The sequence below is a fragment of the Oryctolagus cuniculus genome, chromosome 3, assembly GCF_051225735.1.
Source record: "Oryctolagus cuniculus isolate XC-2025 breed Fujian yellow rabbit chromosome 3, ASM5122573v1, whole genome shotgun sequence".
NCBI lineage: Eukaryota > Metazoa > Chordata > Mammalia > Lagomorpha > Leporidae > Oryctolagus > Oryctolagus cuniculus.
The window spans coordinates 9645956-9669647 of NC_142869.1; the positions used below are offsets into that span (position 1 = coordinate 9645956).

The 23692-nt window shown below is 42.7% G+C and overlaps 1 protein-coding gene across 4 annotated transcripts in view; it reads left to right on the top strand.

Annotated features, from left to right (window-relative positions):
- PID1 (phosphotyrosine interaction domain containing 1) overlaps nucleotides 1–23692 on the top strand; it is a 281479-nt gene that overhangs the window by 110078 nt on the left and 147709 nt on the right. For all 4 annotated transcript variants that reach the window (XM_008259278.5, XM_070070105.2, XM_008259277.5 and 1 more), the window contains one exon: nucleotides 21951–22097. In XM_008259278.5, coding sequence (XP_008257500.1) covers nucleotides 21963–22097 — 135 coding nt within the window. In that variant the 5' untranslated portion in view covers nucleotides 21951–21962. The remainder of the gene's footprint in view (nucleotides 1–21950; nucleotides 22098–23692) is intronic.

Here is a 23692-nt window from a genome sequence, read left to right on the forward strand (position 1 = left end):
TTTGGAGAGAGCCTTGGGAACAGAGAAGTGGGAGGCCTGAGGGCTAACAGAAGGGTACTAATAGATCTGGCTCTAGGCTTCCTTAGCATTATATTACTAAAATAGTCAGTCTGAAAGTGGACGGCCTATGTGTGAAATGTGGGAACTTTTACTGTCTCCTGTCAATATCCCTGGTTGAAGTTCAGCTCCATGAAGCCAGGAAGCATGGTTGTCTTATTCAATACTCAGCAGAGTGTCAAGTCAATTCATTAGAGAGTTAATGAGTAAATGGTTGGCTAAGCCAGCTCTGGGGTTTAAGAGATGTATTCTCCATTGTGCTCCAGTCCAAGGGCCATCAGAGCAGGTGGGGCACATGCTGCTAATCAAGGCTGACAAGCGTCAGGAGCTGTCTGCCTTAAGGAAACACAGAAAATCCACAAAGTAGAGTCGCTGCTGGTGGAGGCCTGGGCTTCTTACTGAACCATTGGCATTCTTGTGGCTGTACATACGGGGTAGTGTCAAACTCAGCTCCACTGAATTCAGACAGGCCCAGCTTCTACCCCCTTCCACTGTTGTCTGGTCCTGAGGTGTTTAGAACTAAGTTGGCTTCGGGGCAGTGACAACACTGATATTGATTGGGAGTGGGTAGTGAAATGTTTGTGTTCAGGTGAGCTTGTGACCAGGGGAGTCCACGTGGTGAGCACCTTCCTTTTATGTTCTGAGGTGAACTGTGTCCCTCCACCAACCCCAAATATATTCTAATACCCACCCCTCACCTTCTCCTGTGCCTCACAGTGTTACTGTATGTAGAAATAGATTCTTTATAGAGGTAATCAAGTGAAAATGAGGCCATTAGGGTGGGTTCTAGTCCAATATGACTGGTGTACTTACTGAGTCGAGAGAGAGAGAGAGAGAGAGAGAGAGAGAAGAAATTTGGACACAGAGACTGACATACACAAAGGAAAGATGATGTGAAAATTCACAGAGAGAGAATGGCCATGTGGCTGGAGTGATGCAGCTGCAAGCCTAAGAATAGTAAGGATTGCCAGGAGACACCAGACGCCAGGAGAAGCTAGAGGAAAGAGAGAGAGCGAGAGCGAGAGTGAGAGCGAGAGTGTGAGAGAGAGATACAGAGAGATAAAGAGAGGAGGAGGGGGAGAGGGGAGGGAGAGGGAGAGGGAGAGAGAGAGGGAGAACTCAAGCTAGCATGCTCTACTGACACCAAATTTCAGGCTTCTAGCCTCTGCAATTATTGGACAATAAATTATTATTTCAAGCCATTCACTTTTTTGTACTCTGTTACTGCAGCTCTAGGAAAGTAGCACATTTTCTCCACTTTCCAATTGCTTTCCCCTCCCCTCCCCTCCCTTCCTCTCCTCTCCTCTCTTCTTTCTCTTCTCTTCTTTCTGTTCTTCCTCCCTCTCTCCCTCCCTTCCTTGGTAATACCTCTAACATTCCACTCTTACACCATTTGTAGGAGGGCAGAGAAGCCCCTTCTTCACATGTTGGGACCTTTTGACATTACTCATTGACATGATTTGACATCCATGGCAGCTTCTCATGGGAATGAGCCTTTCTGCTTCTGGAGTTGGGTGACACTTGCCCAGTAGATGGCTTGCATCTCCTGCCTGTTTCTCTCCCACCGTGCTGCAGGCACAGAACCCTTCCTGTTCATGAAGTTCGTGTGATTTCCGTGAACCCTTGTATGGCCAATAGTGTGGTCCCCATGGCTGAGATCTGTCAGCGTCCTTCTGCTGAGTTTGGACATGTGGCTGTGGATTTGGACCATACTCATTGCCAAGATAGTCTCCAGAAAGGCGCAGTTCAGTTGGGGAAGGGAAGAGAGTGGGGTAGGATGAGAAAGGTGTGGCTTGGGCATGTGTTTAATTTGAAACCATTGTTTTCAAATTCCAGTAATGTTGTTTTTTCTCTCTCATGTATTCATTAATTCATTCATTAAACATTCATTTAGTGATGACTATATACTAGGCATTTTGTTTGGAGCTAGGAATATGAAGAAGAAACAATATATAAACAGTGCATTTAGGTGTTACAGGTGCTATAGAAATGTTTATTATTATGCAAGATACAATTCAGACATGAAGCAGGTGCAGAGGTCAGGCTACTTGGGTCAGGAGGTGAGGGGTTTCAGAGAAGTCTTTCTAGATGTGATGGTCATTGAGAGAAATGTCAGCAGACTATTAAAGTTGAGATTTCGACGATATTTGATGTTTCTTTTCCTTAACTCTCCTGCAGGTATCATGTGCAGTCACTAAGTTCTTGGTCTTAACAGATGTGTGTACAGCACAGTGCTCTGCACCAAGCTCTATCAGAGTGCATCCGGGCTTGGCCACACTCTGGCATAGCATCCTCCTGACCACTTGAAGCCCAGGGACAAAACTGTTGGTTTCCTTCCAGTCTTGCAAGATTATGTTCAATCCTGAATCTAACAAAATTAGTACTGTAGAGGAATTTTGTCTAGCAAAGATGAAATGAGACATGGACATAAATGCCTGTGTATTTGTAACATGTATGTGCAGGGCTGGACACAGGACTCACCGACCCCGTGAAGCCAACCATTTCCAATGTGAATGTGAAGGTGCTGCGGGGCATCCTTGGGGACTGAAGTTCCTTTGGGCAAATGTGAGGAACAGTGCTGGAATCGCAAACTCATACGTAACATTTGACCTGGTTTCCACATCTTAGCATTGTTTTGTCTGACTTTTCTCATTTTTTCATCGTTCTATTTTGATTTTCTTCTCTGCTGTGTACCCTCAATTATTCCTTTAGAGGAAGAGAAGCCCTCAGGGCTGTTTCTCCCTGTACACTTGCTTGGGTCAGGTTTTCCAAGACATTGTGTATCACAGAATGATGTACCTCTGTATCTCAACCACTGTTTAACTACAAGTAGCTTACATTCAACTTCACATGAAATTCATGTGTGTTTCCTTTTTAAATGATAGAAGGTGCAGATTAGCAAAAAGGCAACAAAAGAAAAAGGGGAAAATTACGTGGGATTCAACAGCCTAGGAAGGACCACTGTGACATTATTGTGTATTCGCTCCCCAATATTTTAAAATGGCTGTCTATATTTAAATGACAGAAAATTGGATGAGAAACAAATACAGATGTGTGTGTGTGTGTGTGTGTGTGTTGGTACTGGTCACTCTTCTAGATATTTCTAGATATTTTGTGTGAATGAGGCTTGGGGGAAATGTTGCAGAATGGTACAGAATCTGAGCTCTGACATCAGAATACCTAAGAATGACTCTGACCTGTTTTGTTTAGAAGATTATTGGAAACTAAATGAGAAAAATCTTTGCAAAGTGCCTGCCACTTAATTAAAGGTGTGGATTTCACACACATGCTTATGTCCAGTCTCCTATCCCGGATGTCTGTGAGAGTTTTCAAGAAAGGTATTTTTGGTCCTGTTTGATGGAGAAGAGATTGTGGCTCAGAAAATAAACACAACTGGGCCAAAGTCAAATATTTAGATGCATGATTGAACCTAGGATTTTCAAGTTCTAAACCCTGATGGTATGCCTCATACTACTTATTTCAACATCAGATGTGTTGTACAGTGCTAAGGGATGATTTGACAGCTACCTTGTCAGCCCCTCACACGGATGCAGAAGTGGCCCAAGATGACTCACTGGTCTGAGAACTGAGCCATTTATTAAGTGTCTGGGTTCTGGCCTGCTTGTCTCTGAAGCCAGCAGCTTTGCCTGACCTCAGATTTGTTGCTTTACTTCTCTGGGCTTTAGTTTTTTCGACTGTGAAATGCAGGAATTGATCTAAGTCATCTGGAAGGAGGTTCCTATTCTTAGTATTCTGTAGTTCTGGGCAGTTCCTCCTACAGAGAGTTGCAGGATTCATGTTTCCTCATTTACTTGGGAGGAAGGATGAGGATTAGTGTAACCATAGGAGGAGGTGTCTGAGAAGGGAGGGAGGGAGCTGACCACAACCAGATAGTGGCCAGCATCCATGAAGACATAAATATCTGAATTGGACAAAGACAAAGTTTGAGGGGAAGGGTCTTTGGAAGTGATACGTAGCATTAATGTGCACTTCAGAACATTTCATTTGTGTCTTCCCAACACAAAACATTCCTGACCGCACTTAGTGTTTAACTATTAAAAGTATGAGTTTGACTACTCAACATAGGATGTAGAAAACTGGAGAAAGCATCACTTTCACTTCACCTTTAAGAAAAAGCTAGGTAAGTTATGAAATCATAGCTTAGATAAGACCTGTTAGCTGGAGTTATAATACCTCCAGCTAGCCTGAAATATATAGAACAAAGTCCTCCAGAAACAGATTAAAAATAAATTTTGGCAGAGCATGGGTGTAACCTGGCCTATGATACAGAAGGATAAAAACTCAGCTAAATTGATTAACAGTTCCTTACAGGTTAATTGTGGGATAGCAGAGAGTATAGAATACCTTGGAGCTGAGAACCTAGGTAGAGTTTATACTAGCCCACAGGTTCTTCTAAACATATCACCACTAGAGCTGAGGAGAGATTAGGAGCCAGACTAGACACCTGGAGCTTTCTTTGATGGTTTAGGTCTGGGTGGGTAGCTACCATGTATAAAGCCCCACCTGGATTCTTCTCCCATAAGGAACTAAAGACTTCACAGCTACGCTGAAAGTGGAAAATCTTGTTGTTCTTAGAGTATAGTTGAAGATCAGTTGCAACTTGTAGAGGGGAACGGAAAACAACAAATCCTCTACACTTGGGATCAAGGCAGGAAACTGCCCAGATCCATGCCATCACAGGTCCCCCCAAGCTGGGTCAGAGACAGGAACCATGAGAAAGCCTCATTCCTGAGTATAAATAACACAGGGCCTGCCCAAGACTAAAGTAGAAAATTGAGAAGACCCCTTCCCTGCCTCCCCACCCTCCACCCAAGGAGAATGAGGAGAGTTACCCTTTCTACAACAGAGAAGTCTGAAAGTTTAAGGGGGAGCAGGAGCTTTGAGACACCAATGATACTGAGACAATATTGGTGTTGTACCTTCCAGCCAACCAGATGCCATCAAAGGACAAGGTAATGCTAGGGGAAACACATAGCCTGTGCTATAGCAATCAAACCCAAACCAAACCTAGACTAGACTGTCTTGACACTCCACATTAATTAACCTGAGCAACAGAAGAGATGTGGTCATTTTCATTATAAATGCTAATGACTTCAGACCCTAATGCACATGATGTTTGGCATTCAATCAAAAATAGTTGGGGAAAAAATGCCTTGTGCAGAGACAAAGTTATCAACATAACTGGAATCAGAGATAACTCAACGAAATTTAAAATAATGATGCTGTGTGTATGTGTGTGTGTGTGTGTGTTCCTCAAATTAAACAAAAATGGCTGGGTGAACATTTGGTCTAGTGGTTAAGATACCAATTGAGATGCCTGTATTCTACATCGGAGTGTTCCCAATTCTACCTCCCTGCCAGTGTAGACTCTGCGAGGTGATTGGGTCCTTGCCATGTATATGGGATACCTGGATTGAGTTCTTGGCTCCTGGCACTGGTCAAGCCCAGTCCAAGCCATTGTGGACATTTGAGGAATGAATCAGTGATGGGAACGCTATCAGTCTATCTATATCTCTGTCTCTTGAATAAAAATAATTTTAAATAGCAATGAGTATTATATTAAAAGATCTAATGAAAAAAGTATATATTATATATGAACTGATGTGAAATTTTAGCAAAGAGATAAAAACGACAAGAGTCCAGCATTAACTACCAAGAAAAACAATAGAAACAACAACAAACAAAGTAAAAGAGTTGAAGAAGGTCTTCATTGAGCTTATTAGTAGGTCCAATATAACCAAAGGAAAAATAAGTGAATTTGAATATAAGTCAACAGAAATTACTCAAGCTGAAACTCAAATAGAAAAAGGAGTACATAAAAATGGAACAGAAGATACAAGCCTTGTGGGACAATGTCAAATGACTTCAGTGTAGGTAGTTAGAGTTCCAGAAGAAAACGAGAGAGACAGAATGGGAAGAATTGTGAGAAATATACCAAGAGATTTTGACAGGGTAAATGTGGTTAGGGGTCTGTGGGTACTTGTTGTATTATTCCTCACAATTTTTGTTTTGTAAATTTAGAATTTTTAAAAAGGAGATAAAAGAAATATTGAAGAGATAATAGCTTAAAATTTCCAAAAAGTGAAATATATCGAACCAGAGATGTACAGATCTAAGAGGCTCAGAGAACATGAAAGAAGATAAATATTGAAAAAAGCCACAAAACTAGATTCAGCATGTTCAAACAGTAGAACGTAGAAAAATCTTGAATGCAGTTAATGAGAAAAGAGGTATTTCAGAAGGAAAAGTAAGAATTATATTTGACTTCTTGTCAGAAACTAGAATACGAGTTAGGCTACAATGCAGTAATATCATTATAGTGATAAACTGTACCATGAATTAACCCAAAAGTTAGTTTCAAAAGATATTAATGGAAAGTGTAAAAGTGATATTTAACAATAATTACAAAAAATTCACAAAAACAAGGACTACTTCCTGTTTTTAAACTTTCATTTTTTAAATGATTTATATTTTTACAGTAATAGCAAAAATACTATGAATAATTCCCAGGTATCTCCAAATAATGCCATTTTAGGGATTGGCATAGTGGTACAGCAAATTCATCCATCACCTGCAATGCCACTATCTCGTATGAGCACTAGTTCCAATCCAGCTCCCTGCTGATTTGATTGGGAAAGCAGGGGAGGGTGGCCCACCCTGCCACCTGGGTGGGAGACTTGGATTGAGTTCCAAGATCCTGGCTTCTGTCTGGCCTACCCTGGGCCATTTTGACCATTTTGGCGCGAACCAATAGATGGAAGATCTCTCTCTCTCTCTCTGTGTAACTCAGCCTTTCAAATAAATAAATAAATAAATATTTTTAAAGAATAACATTTAATACAATTATAGTACAATAACAAAAATCAGAAGTAACATTGGTAAAATACTATGGCAGGGCTGGTGCTGTGGCACAGTGGTTTAAGCTGCATCTGTAGTGCCAGCATCCCATAGGCGATGGTTCAAGTCCCAGCTGCTCCACTTCTGATTTAGCTCTCTGCTAATGTGCCTAGGAAAAGCAGCAGAGGATGGCCCAATTAGGCCCCTGCACCCATGTGGGAGACCAGGATGAAACTCCTGGTTCCTGGCTTCTGTCTGGCCCGGCTCTGGTCATTGTGACCATTAGAGAGTGAACCAGTAGATGGAAGATTCTCTCTCTCTCTCTCTCTCTCTCTCTGTGTGTGTCTCCCTCTCACTATAACTCTGACTTTCAAATAAAATAAGTAAATCTTAAATAAATGAAATACACACCCTGTTCATATCACAAGAGTTGTCCTACTAATGCCTTCTCTGGAGTTGACCTCAAGTCAAGGCCAGGTCCTTTGGTTAGTCCTCATGTCCCTTTAGTGTCCTAGTCTCTCCAGCTCTGTCATCTTTGACAACCTTAACATTTTTGAAGATTTCTCACTGGTTCTTTTTTTAAAGATTTATTTATTTACTTGAAAGGCAGAGTTATGGGGGCAGGGAAGGGATCTTTCATCTGCTTGTTCACTCCCCAAATGGCTGCAGTGGCCAGGGCTGGGCCAGGTGGAAGCCAGGAGCCAGGAGCTGCTTCTGGGTCTCCCACATTGGTAGCGGGCACTCAGGCACATGGGCCATCTTCTGCTGCTTTCCCAAGGCATTAAGCAGGGAATGGGATCAGAAATGGAGCATCCGGGACACAAACTTGTACCCATATGAGGTGCCAGCATCATAACTAGGGGCTTTACCCACTACACCACAATGCCAGCCCCTACATTTCTCTTTTTAAACTAGTATTTTCTGGGAGATTATTTGAGACAATATGTATATCTTGATTCTTATCATAAATATCCCATCAATTTTAGCCTCAAAATTATTTATGTGTGAAACAATATTACTGAGGTGTTTGCTAAGTGATGACTACAGATTTCTCTTATTTTTTCTGTATTTATACAGTGTAATTCCGTTGTAAGCAGGGATGTTTCTTCCTTTCTTCTCTCCCTCCCTTTCTTGCTTCCTGTCTTTACATCTGTCTTATTATATCAGTATTGCTCATTACTGTTTCCTTGAGTCTATGGGTTATAAGCCTTTACAATAGTTGTTTGTTATTGTCAGTCAAATTGTCTGCTGTTGGCCACTAGATGTACCTCAGGTTGAATCCAGTGTTCATTTGACGTGTCCCTATTATTTGATGACAACTTTCTTAGTTTCTAGCTCCACAAGATGTTTTAGGCTCATCTTGTTCTTTGCTTTCCCCAGTCCTAAATCAGCTCTTTGTCCAAGAAGAAGGACTCCTACTATTCATTTTATGGCGAGCCCTGTCAATGCAACAGTTATAGTTCTGAAGTCAGCACAGAGGGTTAAAATCCAATGGAGTTAAAATTTTACCTGGAAGTTTCTTAGGAAGCGGTCTGTTAGAAATAAGGATTTGTTGGTCAGGCTGTGAGTCTCTCCATATGGAGTTAGGAGAGCAGAGCGGGTGCTGTGGTGCTGGGATCATGGCAGGACAAGCATTCGGGAATTTTCTTCCCCTCTCTGATGGGGTCTTGGTTGAGAGCAGTGCTACAGAAGCTGTAACCAAAGAAGGAATTACACTCCCAGAAAAATCTCAAGGAAAGAAAATAAGAAATCTGGATTTGTTTCTTAGTGTGTTCAACTCCCGTGTTTTCCTGTAGCAAGGAGCACCAAGTGAAGCAGGTTGTTTGAAGGGCTCTATTACAGCAAACCATTCACTCAGAAAAAGAACTTGAGGTACACTTGACTTGCAATAAGCTCATATGCTGGAAGTGCCCAGTTGGGCAGGTTTGGATATTTGTATACAGTCATGAAATTGTCACCACAAGGCTTCCCTCTTCGGTTTCCATCTTTTCCCTGCATTCCCTATCTGTTCCCACTGATCTGCTTTCTGTCACTACATGTGGATCTATATTTCCTAGAATTTTATACAAATGGAACCATATAATGTGTTGTCGTTGGTGTTTGCGTTGTTAGGGTAATAATTTGATGATTGATGTATGTTGTAGCACATAAGTTTATTCCTTTTTATTTTGTTGAATAGCAACATTCTCTTGTATGGATATATCACAGTTTATCTGTTCGCTTTACAAGGAACACTGGGTTGTTTCCAGCTTTTAGCTGTTAAAATTATAGGTTCTGCGAATATTTCTATACAGGCTCTTATAGCTATCTGCCTTTATTGCCAAGTTGCTATTGCTAGACCATTGTTAAATTGTGGAGGTTTATTTATTGGTTCTGTGTCTTTCCAGCTTACTAAACGCAGTTTTGATTCTTATAGCAGTTTTTTGTAGGCTATGTTCGTTCACATAGATGATCAAGTTGTCTATAAATAAAGAGTTTTTCTTCTCCCTTTCCAATGTGGAATCTTCATTTCTTTTGCTTGTCATATTACACTGGCTGAAACCTCTGGTGCAATACTGAATGTATGGGATACAGGTTTTAAAAATACATTTATTTATTTGAAAGGGAGAGCAACAGGAAGAGAAATACAGAGAGATCTTCCATCCACTAGTTTACTCCCCAAATGACCATAAGAGCTTGGGCTGTGCCGGGCTGAAGCCGATTACCAGGAACTCCATCCTGTTCTCCCACATGGGCAGCAGGAGACCAAGTGGTTGGAGCATCTTCTGCTGTCTTTGCAAGCTCATTAGTAGGCAGTTGGATCAGAAGTGGAGTAGCGGGGCCAGTGCTGTGGTGTAGTGGGTGGAGCCACCGCCTGCAGTGCCAGCATCCCATATGGGCACCAGTTCCAATTCTGGCTGCTTCTCTTGCGATCCAGCTCTCTGCTGTGGCTTGAGAAAGTAGTGGAAGATAGCCAAGTGCTTGGGTCCCTGTACCCACCTGGGAGGCCTAGAGGGGGCTCCTGGCTCCTGGCTTTGGGTCAGACCAGCTCTGGCTGTTGGGACCATTCACAGATTGACCAGCAGACAGAAGATCTCTCTCTCTCTCTCTCTACCTCTTTGTAACTCCACCTTTCAAATAAATAAATAAATCTTAAAAAAAAATTAAGTGGAGGAGCTGGTGCTAGAACCAGCACTCTGATATGGGATGCTGGCATTGCAAATAGTGGCTTAATACCCCACATCACGATGCCAGACCTGAAATATAGTTTTAATATCATTATTTTTCTCATTGGAATATCTGTGAATCTTGGGTAACTTTTGTGAGTTAATTTTTTTTCTCTCCATTATAGTTTTTATTATCATGGGTTTTTTTGCATGCCTGGTGAGTTTAGATTGGATGTCAGACATCTTGAATTTTACTTTTTGGATACTGGATATTTCTGTATTATTACAAATATTCGTGGACATTGTTGTTGAATTCCATTAAATTACTTGGAGACAATTTGACTCTTTCTGTTCTTTTAAGATTTGTAGGTAAGACCATAGTGTTTAGTGCAGTCCTGATTATTCCCAACTCCTGAGACTACACTGTCTGCCTTGGGTACTCTATCTAGTACCTTGTGCCTCTGGACTTTTTCCCAGCCTGGCTGGTGTGAACAGACCATGGAACTGGCTCTGGGTGAACACCCACACTCTAATCTTTCATCCTTCCCAGAGGTTCTTTTTCAGTCCTAGTTTCTTTTCTTGCATATACTGATTGGTACGCAGCTGAATCTTTAAGGTTGAAATTCTGAAGGTTTAGAGAATTCTCTGGGTGATTCTGTCCTCTTTTTTGTCTCTTAGACTTTCGTCTCTGTCTCTTAACTCAGGGAGTCTGCTGAGCCCTGCCTGTATTTTTCCTTACTGCAGTGCGGCCTGAAAACTTTGAAGCTGGGCAGCTGTACAGCTGACCTCATTTGTTTCACATCTCTCAGGGATCTCTGTTTGCATTTCATTGCCTGAATCCTCACCAACGGTTTCATATTTTGTTTCAGGTTTATTTGGTTGTTTTAAGTGGGAGAGTCATTCCGGTCCTTGTTAATTCTTCTTGATTGAAAGTGCAAGTAAAAAATATTGATCTTCGTCACTTGAATTATATTCAGTGCAGCAAGATACTGAGGCTACCAGGGTCATGTGGGAGCAATTTCCTCAGAGAACAGCAAAGCCTCACATGCTTATTCCTGGCCCATACTCCTTGCACAAAATGACAGACAAGCACAAGGCCTATTTATACCATTATCATTCTCTACCAGCCACTCATGTACACTCTCTTGGCTGAGTTTTTGCAGTAAAAATATAGACATGGCCTAATTCAGCTGTACTTGGTTTATTTTCACTAATAAATGCAACTTCTGTTCTGTATTGCTAGCATTTGCCAATATACATCAGTAATTGCAAGTGAAGATGGCTATAAGGGCCAACCAAGTAATGTGTAGGAGTGAATTTAGAGAGATGTGAAACTACTGTAAGTGCAAGGGGCACTATATCATATACAGGAGAAAGATGACCTGGGAGCAAGGGGGGACAAAACCCGTCAGTGGAGACGTTGTGACATGAGCAGGGGCGAATTCTTATCTGGAGGAAACACAAGTTTGCGTCTGCAAATCTTATAACTTTTCGAAACAAATGGAAATGCAGATGTTGATCATATATCTCTCAATTTAAAAAAAAGCTTTCTCAAATTTTAATTGTAAGGCAGTCTGCAAATCACAGAGCATAGGTGAAAGTCTTTCAGCTTGTGAATGACTTACTCCTTGGGACAGTGAGTGTGTGTGTGTGTGTGTGTGTACCCATGCACACACATATAACATCACCCTTATGTATTCAGAGGTCCCTGTTTATCTGCAGGGATACATTCCAAGACTGCTCACTGCACACCTGCAACTGTGAATGGTATTAAACCCTAAGTACATTTTCCTGCACATATATTCTTATAATATTTATAATTTAAGTTAGTCTTGTTTTTAACTTCGGGTTCTTGGTAATGCAGACCCTAAAGAGTCAGTGCTGATGGTTCAAGTAGTGGGGTTCCTCTTACCCCTGCAGGAAACCTGGTTTAGGGTCTGGCAGTGACTTAGCCCAATCCTTTGCTGTTGCAAGCATTAGGGGAGTGAACCAGCAAATAGGAGCTGTCTCTCACTTTGTATCTGCCTGTGTCTCTCTGCTTCTCAAATAAGTAAGTAAAAACTTGAAAAAAAAAAAGAAAGAAAATTAAGCTGGAACATTTGAATCAGATGGTTACTAGAAAAATTACATCAAGAAAGTAAATGTCAATTGGTGTAGGTCTTTCTTTTCTTAAACTACCAGACTGACATGAACTGCATAAACTTTAATTCTTGAAATCAAATGGTTCAATTTTGTGTAAGCCGCCTAGATTTTGGGAGATGGTCCAACGATGCTTTAGTTTATGAAAGGGCAAAAACAAAGTAGAATAGCAAAACGTTTCCCATTAAAAAATGTTTAAATGAAAGTTTAATTAATTTTTTCTTTTATTCACTTATGAAATTACTCTTTTTTGGATACTGTTTGATGTTTTCTTTTTTAAATTTTTTTTTTAAATTTTTGATGTTTTCTTTTTTAAATTTTTTTTAACTTTTATTTAATGAATATAAATTTCCAAAGTACAGCTTATGGATTACAATGGCTTCCCCCCCCATATCTTCCCTCCCACCTGCAACCCTCCCCTTTCCCGCTCCCTCTCCCCTTCCATTCACGTCAAGATTCATTTCCAATTCTCCTTATATACAGAAGATCAGTTTAGTATATATTAAGTAAAGATTTCAACAGTTTGCACCCACATAGAAACACAAAGTGTAAAATACTGTTTGAGTACTAGTTATAGCATTAAATCACAATGTCCAGCACATTAAGGACAGAGATCCTACATGAGGAGTAAGTGCACAGTGACTCCTGTTGTTGTCTTAACAAATTGACACTCTTGTTTATGGCATCAGTAATCACCCTAGGCTCTTGTCATGAGCTGCCAAGGCTATGGAAGCCCCCTGAGTTCACTGACTCTGATCATATTTAGACAAGGCCATAGTCAAAGTGGAAGTTCTCTCCTCCCTTCAGAGAAAGGTACCTCCTTCTTTGATGACCTGTTCTTTCCACTGGGATCTCACTCGCGGAGATCATTTAGGTGTTTTTTTTTTTTTTTTTTTTTTTTTTTGCCAGAGTGTCTTGGCTTTCCATGCCTGAAATACTCTCATGGGCTTTTCAGCTGGATCCTCATGCCTTAAGGGCTGATTCTGAGTCCAGAGTGCTGTTTAGGACATGTGCCATTCTATGGGTCTGCTGTGTATCTCTCTTCCCATGTTGGATCATTCTCTCCCTTTTTTATTCTATCAGCTAGTATTTGCAGACACTATTCTTGTTTATGTGATCCCTTTGGTTCTTAGTCCTATCATTATGATCAATTATGAACAGAAATTGATCACTGGGACTAGTGAGATGGCATTGGTACATGCCACCTTGATGGGGTTGAGTTGGAATCCCCTGGTATGTTTCTAACTCTACCGTTTGGGGCAAGTCAGCTTGAAATTACTCTTACTTATATATGTTATTTGCTTGTTATGTACAACACACTTGATTTTATGGCATTTATTTTTGTAAAACTACTAGAATAAATATTTAAAAGTGGAAACCTAAGAATTGGTGTCAGACAATGAGCAACATAGCTCATTAAAGTCTACAAAAGAGTGCACCATTGTTTCTTTACTCACAATTGGGGCCCGAAGATACTGAATTTGAAAAGTAGAGTGACAGGCAGAGGGAGACAAGGAAAGGAGAGGAGGAGAGGGAGATATCTTCTATCCGTTGGTTCATTCCCCAGATTCCTACGTCAGCCAGGGCTGGGCCAAACCAAAGCCTGGAGCCAGGAACTCTACCCGGGTTTCCCACGTGGGCGATATGAACCCAAATGCTTGGGCCATCACCTACTGGTTCCCAGGCACTTTAGCATGAAGCTGAATGGGAAATGGTGCTGGGACTCAGTGCCAGGTGCTCAGATATAGGGCACCAGTTTCCCAAGGAATAGCTTAACTTCCTGCATCACAAGGCCCTCCCGCGAATAGACCTCACTGGGAAGAAGTGGTAGAAAATGTAAGAACCACAAGCCAGTTTCACTAATTTTCCCATATCCCCAAAGAAACAAAATTACATGTGATTATGAATGGAATATCAAAGCCCACTGATTTTTAGACACTGAACACATTAACATTTGTCTGGGTTACTGGCATTTTCCATACATCTGATTCACTCGTTCCTTGTGGTTCTCTTAAGAAGAACATTTGCAATATTTTTGAAAGTTGATTAGTCCATTAACTGAATTGGCAATTTGCAAGATACAGCTGACCATTATAGTCAGCCTTCATAACTCTAGGACAGACAACCGAAAGATTAAAATTTTAATGGGTTTCCTGTGTCTTGAGTGAAGAGAGTGTTCCAGTTATCTTATGAAGAGAGGAAGCAGAATTTTCCTTCCAAAGGTGCTTTATATTTTGGACACAGAATCAACACAAAGGTGAGATACCCTCAATTTGAATTGGTAAAATATGTAAATCTCTGCCTGCCGAACTGTCAGAGATTAATGTCTGAATAGAAGTAGGAGGCAGCGCCAACTGTAAAATTATACAGGGCATGGTGATTATCCCGTCCACATAATGGGGCTTGATTTAGAGACCCTATTTTGGGATCATACATAAAGCACAAAATGCAGAAAGCCTTGCTTTGTTGAATTTGTCCAGGGCAGTGCCCTAATTTCCCCCAGCATTATTCACTTCCCTTTAAGAATGAATAGCACATTTTCTTTATGGAAGTCTGCGCTTCCGTGATTGGGGGGCACTTGCGTTTCCAAGCTCCTCTATTAAATTCTTCTTTTGTTGCCTTTTGATAATGCCACAGGATTATGTTATTTTAAGTTGCCTTATCTTGATTCCACCTGTTTGCCCAGGCAAAATACCCAGGCTCTAAGGTTTATATGCATGGCATAGCATTTTGAAGTTGACAGCTGAGAAGACTGAGCCCAGAAAGTAGAAGGCTGTGAGGTTCTGGCAGAGCTGACTGAGAGCATAGCATGTGAGTCTTTGCAACCTGCTAAGGATGCTTGCCACCTGGCCCAGGTGCCATTGTAGGTACACTCTTTGGCTGTCTCCTGTGGCGTGGAATTCATCTCCTTTTGACAGTAGTTCGGAGGGCTTTACCTTGAACATGGATAACCTGGAAACTGTATGACCTGTTTTAATGTCTGGTCGGTACTCTGTCATAAAAGACTCAGCCTGTTCAAACTCTTTTTGAGATAATGATATTATTTGGGGCATATGCCGTGGTGTAACAAGTAAAGCTGCTGCCTGGGACTCTGGCATCCCATTTGGGCGCTGGTTTGAGTCCCGGCAGCTCCATTTCCAATCCAGCTCCTTGCTAATGCACCTGAGAAAGCAGTGGGGGATCCTCAAATGCTTGAAGCCTTGAACCTGTGTAGGAGACCCAGAAGAAGCTCCTGGCTCCTAGCTTCAACCTGGCCCAGTCCTAACCATTGTAGCCATTTGGGGTGTGAACCAGTGAATGAAAGATCTCTCTCTCTCTCTCTTTTTCTCTCTCCCTTTCTCTCCTCTGTAACTCTTTCAAATACATAAATAAACCTAAAATAATAGATAATTTATTAATATTTTTGCAGTTTAAAACTGATAAAGTTCTCTTAATTTTTTTCTTGGTGGCTCCAATTTGTTTACACAGATGTAGGGATTTTTTTTTTTCATCATAAAGTAAATTTTTCCCAGACTTTCTTAGTTTTTTCGGTCAGATACTTCTAGCTTGATTAAGCATGAAAGGAAATTGGCTTGTATTTTAGGTGCATCCATGGATGGATACAACTCAAACACAGCTGGACCCAGGGACCCAATGATGCAGGTGCTTGTCTGTGTGGTTTCAGTCTCAAATTGACCTTGAAAAGTTAAAGGTCACCAGCAGCTCTGGACTCAGATCTCCAGTCCAGCAAACCTGTGTGTCCTTCTCCCAGAAGACTCTGTAGGGCCAGTCTTGAGTTTCCTCAGAGCCTTTGGGTAGGGTTGGGTGGTCCCCAGGTTATTATCACTTTGTATCACATATTCTTTGTGTTGCAATGTCAGAGGGTGGGGAATTGTACCTGACAACCCCATTCCACAAGGCAGCAGATAATAGTGGAGAAATTTCTCTAAGGAAGGGAGTAGGGGAGTTTTATCAGAAGCAACTATAGCTATCACATTTCTACCACTAAAGATTTACAAAAGAGACTCCAAGTTATGTAAGATGTTAATTTGCAGGTGAGAGTTTTGGTGCATTGATTAAATCGCAACTTGGGATGTCTGCATCCCATATCAGAGTGCCTGGGTTGGAATCTCAGCTCCACTCCCGATTCTAGCTTCCTGCTAATGTGCACCCTGGGGAATGGTGGTGATGGCTGAGTTAGTTGGATCCCTGCCACCCACATGGAAGTCATGGATTGAGTTCTGGTCTCCTGGGCATTTGGGGAGTGACAAAACCATTAACAGAAAACAAAGTTAAAGGAACACTTTTTTTCTATTTCAAATATTGTCCTTGCCTCTCTCTTTTAACTCTTCTAAGCAACTCACACAGATTGCACTTGTCGGTTGATCCAACAGTCTCCTCCAACTGTGAGAAACGCTTTCCAGCAGAGACTAACATTTATTCTACTTCCAGCTGTGCCTGTAGCACAGCATTTGCTGCACACAGGTGTTCCCAAAGGTATGTGGGATGAATCAGCGCTGGCGTGTGTAGCACACGCCTGGCTGGCTGGGGTGCCAAGGCTCTCAAGAGTTAGGCAACTGAGGTTGCACAGCACACTGTGTAGAAGCTGGAATTTGAACTTTGCTGTTTTCCTAACCCCAGTTTGGGCTTTTTCCTCCTTCTGTTTGTTTGTTTATTTAACTTGGATCTCCAGCACAAAGATCAAGGGGGCAGGGTATGTGCCCAGTCCACAGCTTCCCATCTCTCTGTGTGCTGTGCCTGAGTTAACAGTGGTAGAGTTGGTCCGTGCAATGGTGACAGTGAGGACAGGAAGTCAAGCTCAGGACTTTGGGTCCCTGTGGGTTGTCCAGCCGTCCTCAGAAGCAGGCTGGTCTAGCGCCATCTTCAGGATCTTCCTGTGTGACAGAGCCGGCTGACATGATCTGTGGTTTCAACTATCTCTGCAAAACCTCAGCAAGAAACAGGCAGGAGAGAATCCCCCACCTCTTCTTCCTCCTCAGCCGTTGGCCCCAGTTCTTCCCCATAGAGGCAAACTTAGCTCTTGCCTTTCAGTGATCCACACTGCTCTTCCCAGATCGCTCACCCTGCTTTGCAGCTGAAACTCCGCTCACGTCACTGAGGCGCAAAGACAGAATCTTTCACATGAACGTAATGGGTTCCCCACACTGTTTTCCTTCTAAACCTGAATCAATACTCTGGGAGGCTTAAGGACTGGTCTCTTACTGACACTGAAAAATATAATAGAGCTGGTTCTTATATTTCTTTCTTTTTTTTTTCCTAAAGATTTTATTTATTTATTTGACAGGTAGAGTTACAGACAGTGAGAGGGAGAGACAGAAAGGTCTTCCTTCTGTTGGTTCACTCCCCAAATGGCCGCAATGGCCGGAGCTGCATCGATCCAAAGCCAGGAGCCTGGTGCTTCTTCCCAGTCTCCCAAGCGGGTGCAGGGGCCCAAGCACTTGGGCCATCTTCTACTGCTTTCCCAGGCCACAGCAGAGAGCTGGATTGGAAGCGGGGCAACCAGGACTAGAACTGGCGCCCATATGGGATGCTGGCACCATAGGTGGAGGATTAACCTACTGCGCCACCGCGTCTGCCCCAGTTACTACATTTCTTAAAGGTGGCTGTATCAACCACGGTTCAGCCAGGAAGGCAACACTAGTAGGACATGTGTATTGAGAGATTTATTCAAGGAATTGGCTGATGCAGTTGTGAGAGCTGGCTAGCTAAGCCTGAAATTGTGAGGCAGGCAGTCAGGAAGGGTGCCCTTGATCCCTAGCCTGGGGCTGATGCTGGCATCCACAAGAGGGATGTCTTCCTCTTTGGAGAACCCTGAGCCAGCTCACTTATGATCTTTCAGTGGGTTGAAAATGCCCCACCCAGACTACCTAGGATGAGTTCCCTTACTTCAGAGCATCTGATTATGGACTTAACTGTATCCATAAAATACCTTTACAACAATGCCTACATTTCTGATTGATTGAAGAACTGGGCAAGTGGCCTAGGCAAGTTCACACATAAAACTGACCATCTGAGTGGGTGACTTGTGTACTTGTGACAGCCAGGCTTTGTCCGGCTGTAAATTCCTGAACCTTTACTGCCTTTCAACTAAGTCATTGTTTTTGGAGATTTATCCTTAGAGGGATGCATTTGAATATGCGTTTCATTATTTAATTCTTTCCATGCTGTGTTGGTTTCCTAAGCCACAGGAGCTACAGAAAGGACAAGTTGGATGAGGTAGTGAACAGGAGTAGTCTGCGAATCTTGATGTGGAGACCACTGGTTTTCTGTTTATAATACTCATGTTTCTTTGTTACCTTATAGTCATTATCTTCCACAAATACTTATCGGGCATCTGTGATGTGCCAGGAACTGTTTTAAGCCTTTGAGGTGCTTCACTGAATCAAATGGTCTCTGTTTATATTGAGCCCATATTCTAGTGGAAAAAAGCAAATAACCACCTAATTCTCTAGTGCCGATAAGTAGTGATAAGTGTTAAGAATAATAAAGTAGGGGAGGGTCGGGCCTTTGGTTGAATGATTCAGATACTGGTTAAGATACCAGAGTCCCACATTTGAGTACATGAGTTTGGTTCCTGGCCTTGGCTCCTATTCCAGCTTCCTGCCAATGTATACCCTGGGAGGCAGTGGTGATGGCGTGAGTGTTTCGGAGTGTTTGGATTGAGTTCCCGGCTCCTGATTTCAGCTGCAGCCAGGGACTGTTGTGGGCATTTGGAAAGTGAACTATTGGATAGGAGCTCTCTTTCTTTGTCTCTCTAATTAAAAAAATAAATAAATAAAACAAGGGAAATGAATATACAGCGGTGAGGATTTATGTGTGCAGAACAACATACACAATTTGTGGGGCCCAGTGCAAAGGGAAAAGTCTATGTCTCTTATTCCAAAAGCAGAGGAGGGGGAATGCCATTAAATATTCTAAAACATAAAGCATTTTCCATTTTCTGTGAATCTATTTCTGGAAATCATGGTGTTTTGTTATTATTATAATCTAGTCAGTGCTCTAAGTAAAGAAATTAAGAATTTAGTTTATTGTCAAGAACTTAGTATTCATCTTTTTATTGTAGGGTGCCCACTTTAAATGCAAATATAAGAGCAGGATCACTGAAATTGCACAGTTTGCACGTTCTCATTCCTACTGCACTCAATTTTTTAGCAGAACAGTGAAAGCCCTGCACAGAACCAACAGCCCTGTTCAGATGGCACCGTTGGCAGATGCCCATTCTGCTGGCGCCCTTCAGCGTTGAGTAGTGTGCTCTGTATGCATAGAACCTTATGTGATTGCACAGGCTCCTGAGTTGGAGGATCTCACAGGAGCAGGGCTGCAGTAATCCTGCCTTTCCCTTTCCTTTTTTTTTTTTTTTTTTTTTTTTTTTTTTTTTTTTGACAGGCAGAGTGGACAGTGAGAGAGAGAGAGACAGAGAGAAAGGTCTTCCTTTGCCGTTGGTTCACCCTCCAATGGCCGCCACGGCCGGCACGCTGCGGCTGGCGCACCGCGCTGATCCCATGGCAGGAGCCAGGAGCCAGGTGCTTTTCCTGGTCTCCCATGGGGTGCAGGGCCCAAGCACCTGGGCCATCCTCCACTGCACTCCCTGGCCACAGCAGAGAGCTGGCCTGGAAGAGGGGCAACCGGGACAGAATCCGGCGCCCCAACCGGGACTAGAACCCGGTGTGCCGGCGCCGCTAGGCGGAGGATTAGCCTAGTGAGCTGCGGCGCCGGCTTTCCCTTTCCTTCTAAGGTGCCATCTTCACCCACATGCTGGCTTCTCACAGGGTAGAGAGAAGGGTGGGTGGGAAAGGGGCTGATGGGATTCCTTGGCCGTTCACGTTTCTTAGAACACAGCTGACTTGCTTCTGCATTTGAAGCCAGGAGAGGCCTCTGCACATGGAAGTGTCCGTGCTTAGTCACAGACTCAACATGCTTATCTTGGATGTATGCCTTTTGACTCTTGCTACATCCCTGTGTCATTACAGCTCTCAGGATTCTGTAGTACCAGACGTGACTAATGCATATAAGTAGCAAGAATGGGAGAGGCACGTGGAATGAATACCTCCTTTACTCATATACGAGAGTTCTCCAAAAGGTTCCTGGAAAAATGGAGTTAAATTTATTTTGATCTTAAAAATCCATGCATAGGTTTTTTGTTGTTGTTGTTTGTTGTTGTTGTTGTTTTTGACAGGCAGAGTTAGACAGACAGACAGAGAGAAAGGTCTTCCTTCCGTTGGTTCACCCCCCAAATGGCCACTACAGCCAGGGCGCTGTGCAGATCCGAAGCCAGGAGCCAGGTGCTTCCTCCTGGTCTCCCTATGTGGGTGCAGGGCCCAAGCACCTGGGCCATCCTCCACTGCCTTCCTGAGCCACAGCAGAGAGCTGGACTGGAAGAGGAACAACCGGAACAGAACCGGCACCCCAACTGGGACTAGAACCTGGAGTGCCAGCGCCGCAGGCGGAGGATTAGCCTAGTGTGTTGCAGTGCCGGCTGCATAGGTTTTCCTTAATACACATTTTCATGGAATTTTTGAAAAGACACCTTGTGTGTGTGAATATGTTCTGCTGACCATTGGACTTTGCTTATGAAATACAAATCCAAAGATAAAATTATTAAGAATTTCAAGGTGGTGACATTAAATCAAAAGCATTAAATCAAATATGGCGTCCCTCTGAATAGTGTGCTCTTTATGCATAGAGCCTTATGTGATTGCACAGGCTGCTTGTGCACTCTGCTGTATCCTGTTGATGAGGAGAGAAAATCCCCATGTAGGTGAACAAGCAAGGCTTGCTTATAGATATCTAGGGACAGGGAACCCTGTTTAGAGGTCCCAGGGTGAGTGTGTCTTTGGCTTACTCTCAGAAGAAGGAGGAGACCACTCTGACGGGATCCCTAAGTGAGGAATAGGAGATGAAATCAGAGAAGCAGAGAGCCCCTGAATCATGCATGGCCTTGAAGACCAAGGTCAGGACTTGAGATTTTCTATGAGAAGATACAAAGACTTGGCAACAATTTGAGTAGAGGTCTGGGATACCACTAGTAGATGTTAAAGGGATCCCTCCAGCCACCGTGTGGCAACACTTTCACTAGGGACAAGGTTGGAGGAGATGGTGCCAGTTTGGATGCTGTTATAAGAGACCAAGCAAAGATGGGGCCATGAATTGTGTGCAATAGATAGCAGTGATAAAATATGATCACCTTCTGAGTGTGCTTTGAAACAGGTCCAACAAGGTTACATATACAGTGGATCTTTACCTAGGGCCTGGCAGATAAAAATGGCCCAGTGAGATGTAATAGTGAATTCCTTGAGGTTTTATAGCAGGTGCATGAAAGAACTGGGGGAGGCAGAAGGAGTCTGGTGTACCTCTTCATCTGTTCTGTTCTTCACTATCTCTAGACTTTTCCCAAAATAGCTGTTGTAACATCCTCATACATAAAGATTTCATCTCTAAGATTTCACCTGTATGTCAGATCTTGGAGGAGTTTCTCAGAACATATGGTCCTGGATGGGGCAACTGTACCACGGATCCCTGTCTTCATGGTCTCTGCCAAGGGATAGGCTTTCTTGTAGTTCATTATCGTAGCATCTTGACAGCAGTGTCAACCACCTACCCATGCCTCATCCAAGAGACTAAATATCTCTTGACCTCCCCTACTAAACCTGAGTTAATAAAACATAGATTTTGCTACTGGCTTTGATATACAGTTGCACTCACACAAGTCCAGATGATTTAACTACTTTTGGCATCCTTTATTCTTTTCAGCACTTTCAGACCATGTTGAAGTCCAAGCTGAATGTCCTAACACTGAAGAAGGAGCCTCTGCCAGCGGTCATCTTCCATGAGCCAGAAGCCATCGAGCTGTGCACTACTACACCACTGATGAAAATGAGGACCCACAGCGGCTGCAAGGTACAGGGTGCCTGGCCCACAGGGGTTCTCTTGCTGGGACAGGTTCAAGGAGGAGCAGCCTTGAGACCCTTGATGGCTTTTGAATTCATATCTTGCTTTAATTTTCTTAATACTCTTGTAATCTTCATCATTTGGGGGCACACATTAAAGACATAGGCTTTATTATGCATGAATAAGATCATATTCTCCCCACATGCTCTAGCACTGTGACACTTCAGGCCTCCAAACCAAGTTTGAGCCTTAATGATACTTCTTCCCTTTGTATTTGCAATCTGAATAAGACATTTTTTAATGAATTAAAAAAAAAAAACTAAACCAGTTTTTCAGTAGTTGCACTCTGCGTCCTTTGAGGGTGATTCTGCATTTTTGCTTTGCTTCAGCTCCCAAAGTTTGTTCTCGTATTCATGCCTCAGAATCTATAAAAGAGCATTTTTCATTTATGCAAACTATAATGCCAGCCTGGAAAAATCCTAGAAATGAAAGATAATTTTGGTGAGCTTTTGGATTCTTTCTCATATGCTCTTCTTTGTTCCTTAAGTTGATGAATACAGTGATTGGTTTAGGGGAACACAGAAATGTGTTTTGTACATATTGTGTTATCGGAAATTACTTTTGAACAATGGAAAAAAAGAAGCAAAGAAAATGCATGTTTGCATATGGATTTCTCATGACCTTGTAGCTATGTCCTTATTGCTTGATCTCCCCTTCCTTTCTCTTTCTCTTATTACTGGGGCAGTGGTTCCTGGGCAGCCCAGGTCAGGTTGGAACCTCTGGCTGTCTTGGGCAGTGGTGTATGCTCAAACCTTCCACACTTCCATTCATTCCATGCAGCTCACTATGTGCTCAGTCTCTGCCAGGTCCTGAGGCACAGTGTGAGAAGACAGACCAGCATCTTCATAGCATTTAGCTGCTAGCTGGTGGGCCAGGGAGGAAAAAATACGCATCAGCCCGCAATGGTTGGTGAGAGAGCCTGAGGACCTGGGAAGTTGTGTTGAGTAATGGGGTTGGGCTTGGAAGAGCACTGTGGTCATGGCAAGGAGTTGAGATTTTGTTCTAATTACAGTGAGCTTTAGGCAAGTGAGTTATATGACTGCATCTTTAAAAATGATGTTGAATGGGGTCTCTGGTAAGGTGAACGCCCAGCTCCCTAGGGGCAGTTGCCAGGGACTCAGCTTTAGCTGGAGAGAGTGAGTCCACAGAACTGGCCTTGGGTCCACCATCTTTAATGTTCTTGGTGAGTGGGTGATACCAAGGAATTATAAAAATGCTCATGAATTTACAAGTAGTGTGAGACCAAATCTGCTGTACCTTCTTCAAAGCAAGATGCAGTCGACAGGGACAAATATACGGAGCAGAGTTGAGGGTGATAAAATCTTCAGAGTGTGTCCAAAAAAGAAGGGGGAAAAAATCCCACAATTACAGAAAGAAAAGAACCCAGCAATTTAATCTAGGCATAAAAAAGCTTGTGTGTGTTTGGGTGGGGTGAGGGGAACAAACGCGGAGGAGATATGAGATATTTGCTAAGGGAATAAAAACCATCCTTGTTTTGAAAAGGAGTATAGGGTTCACGATTCATAGACTGATTTTTTTTTTCT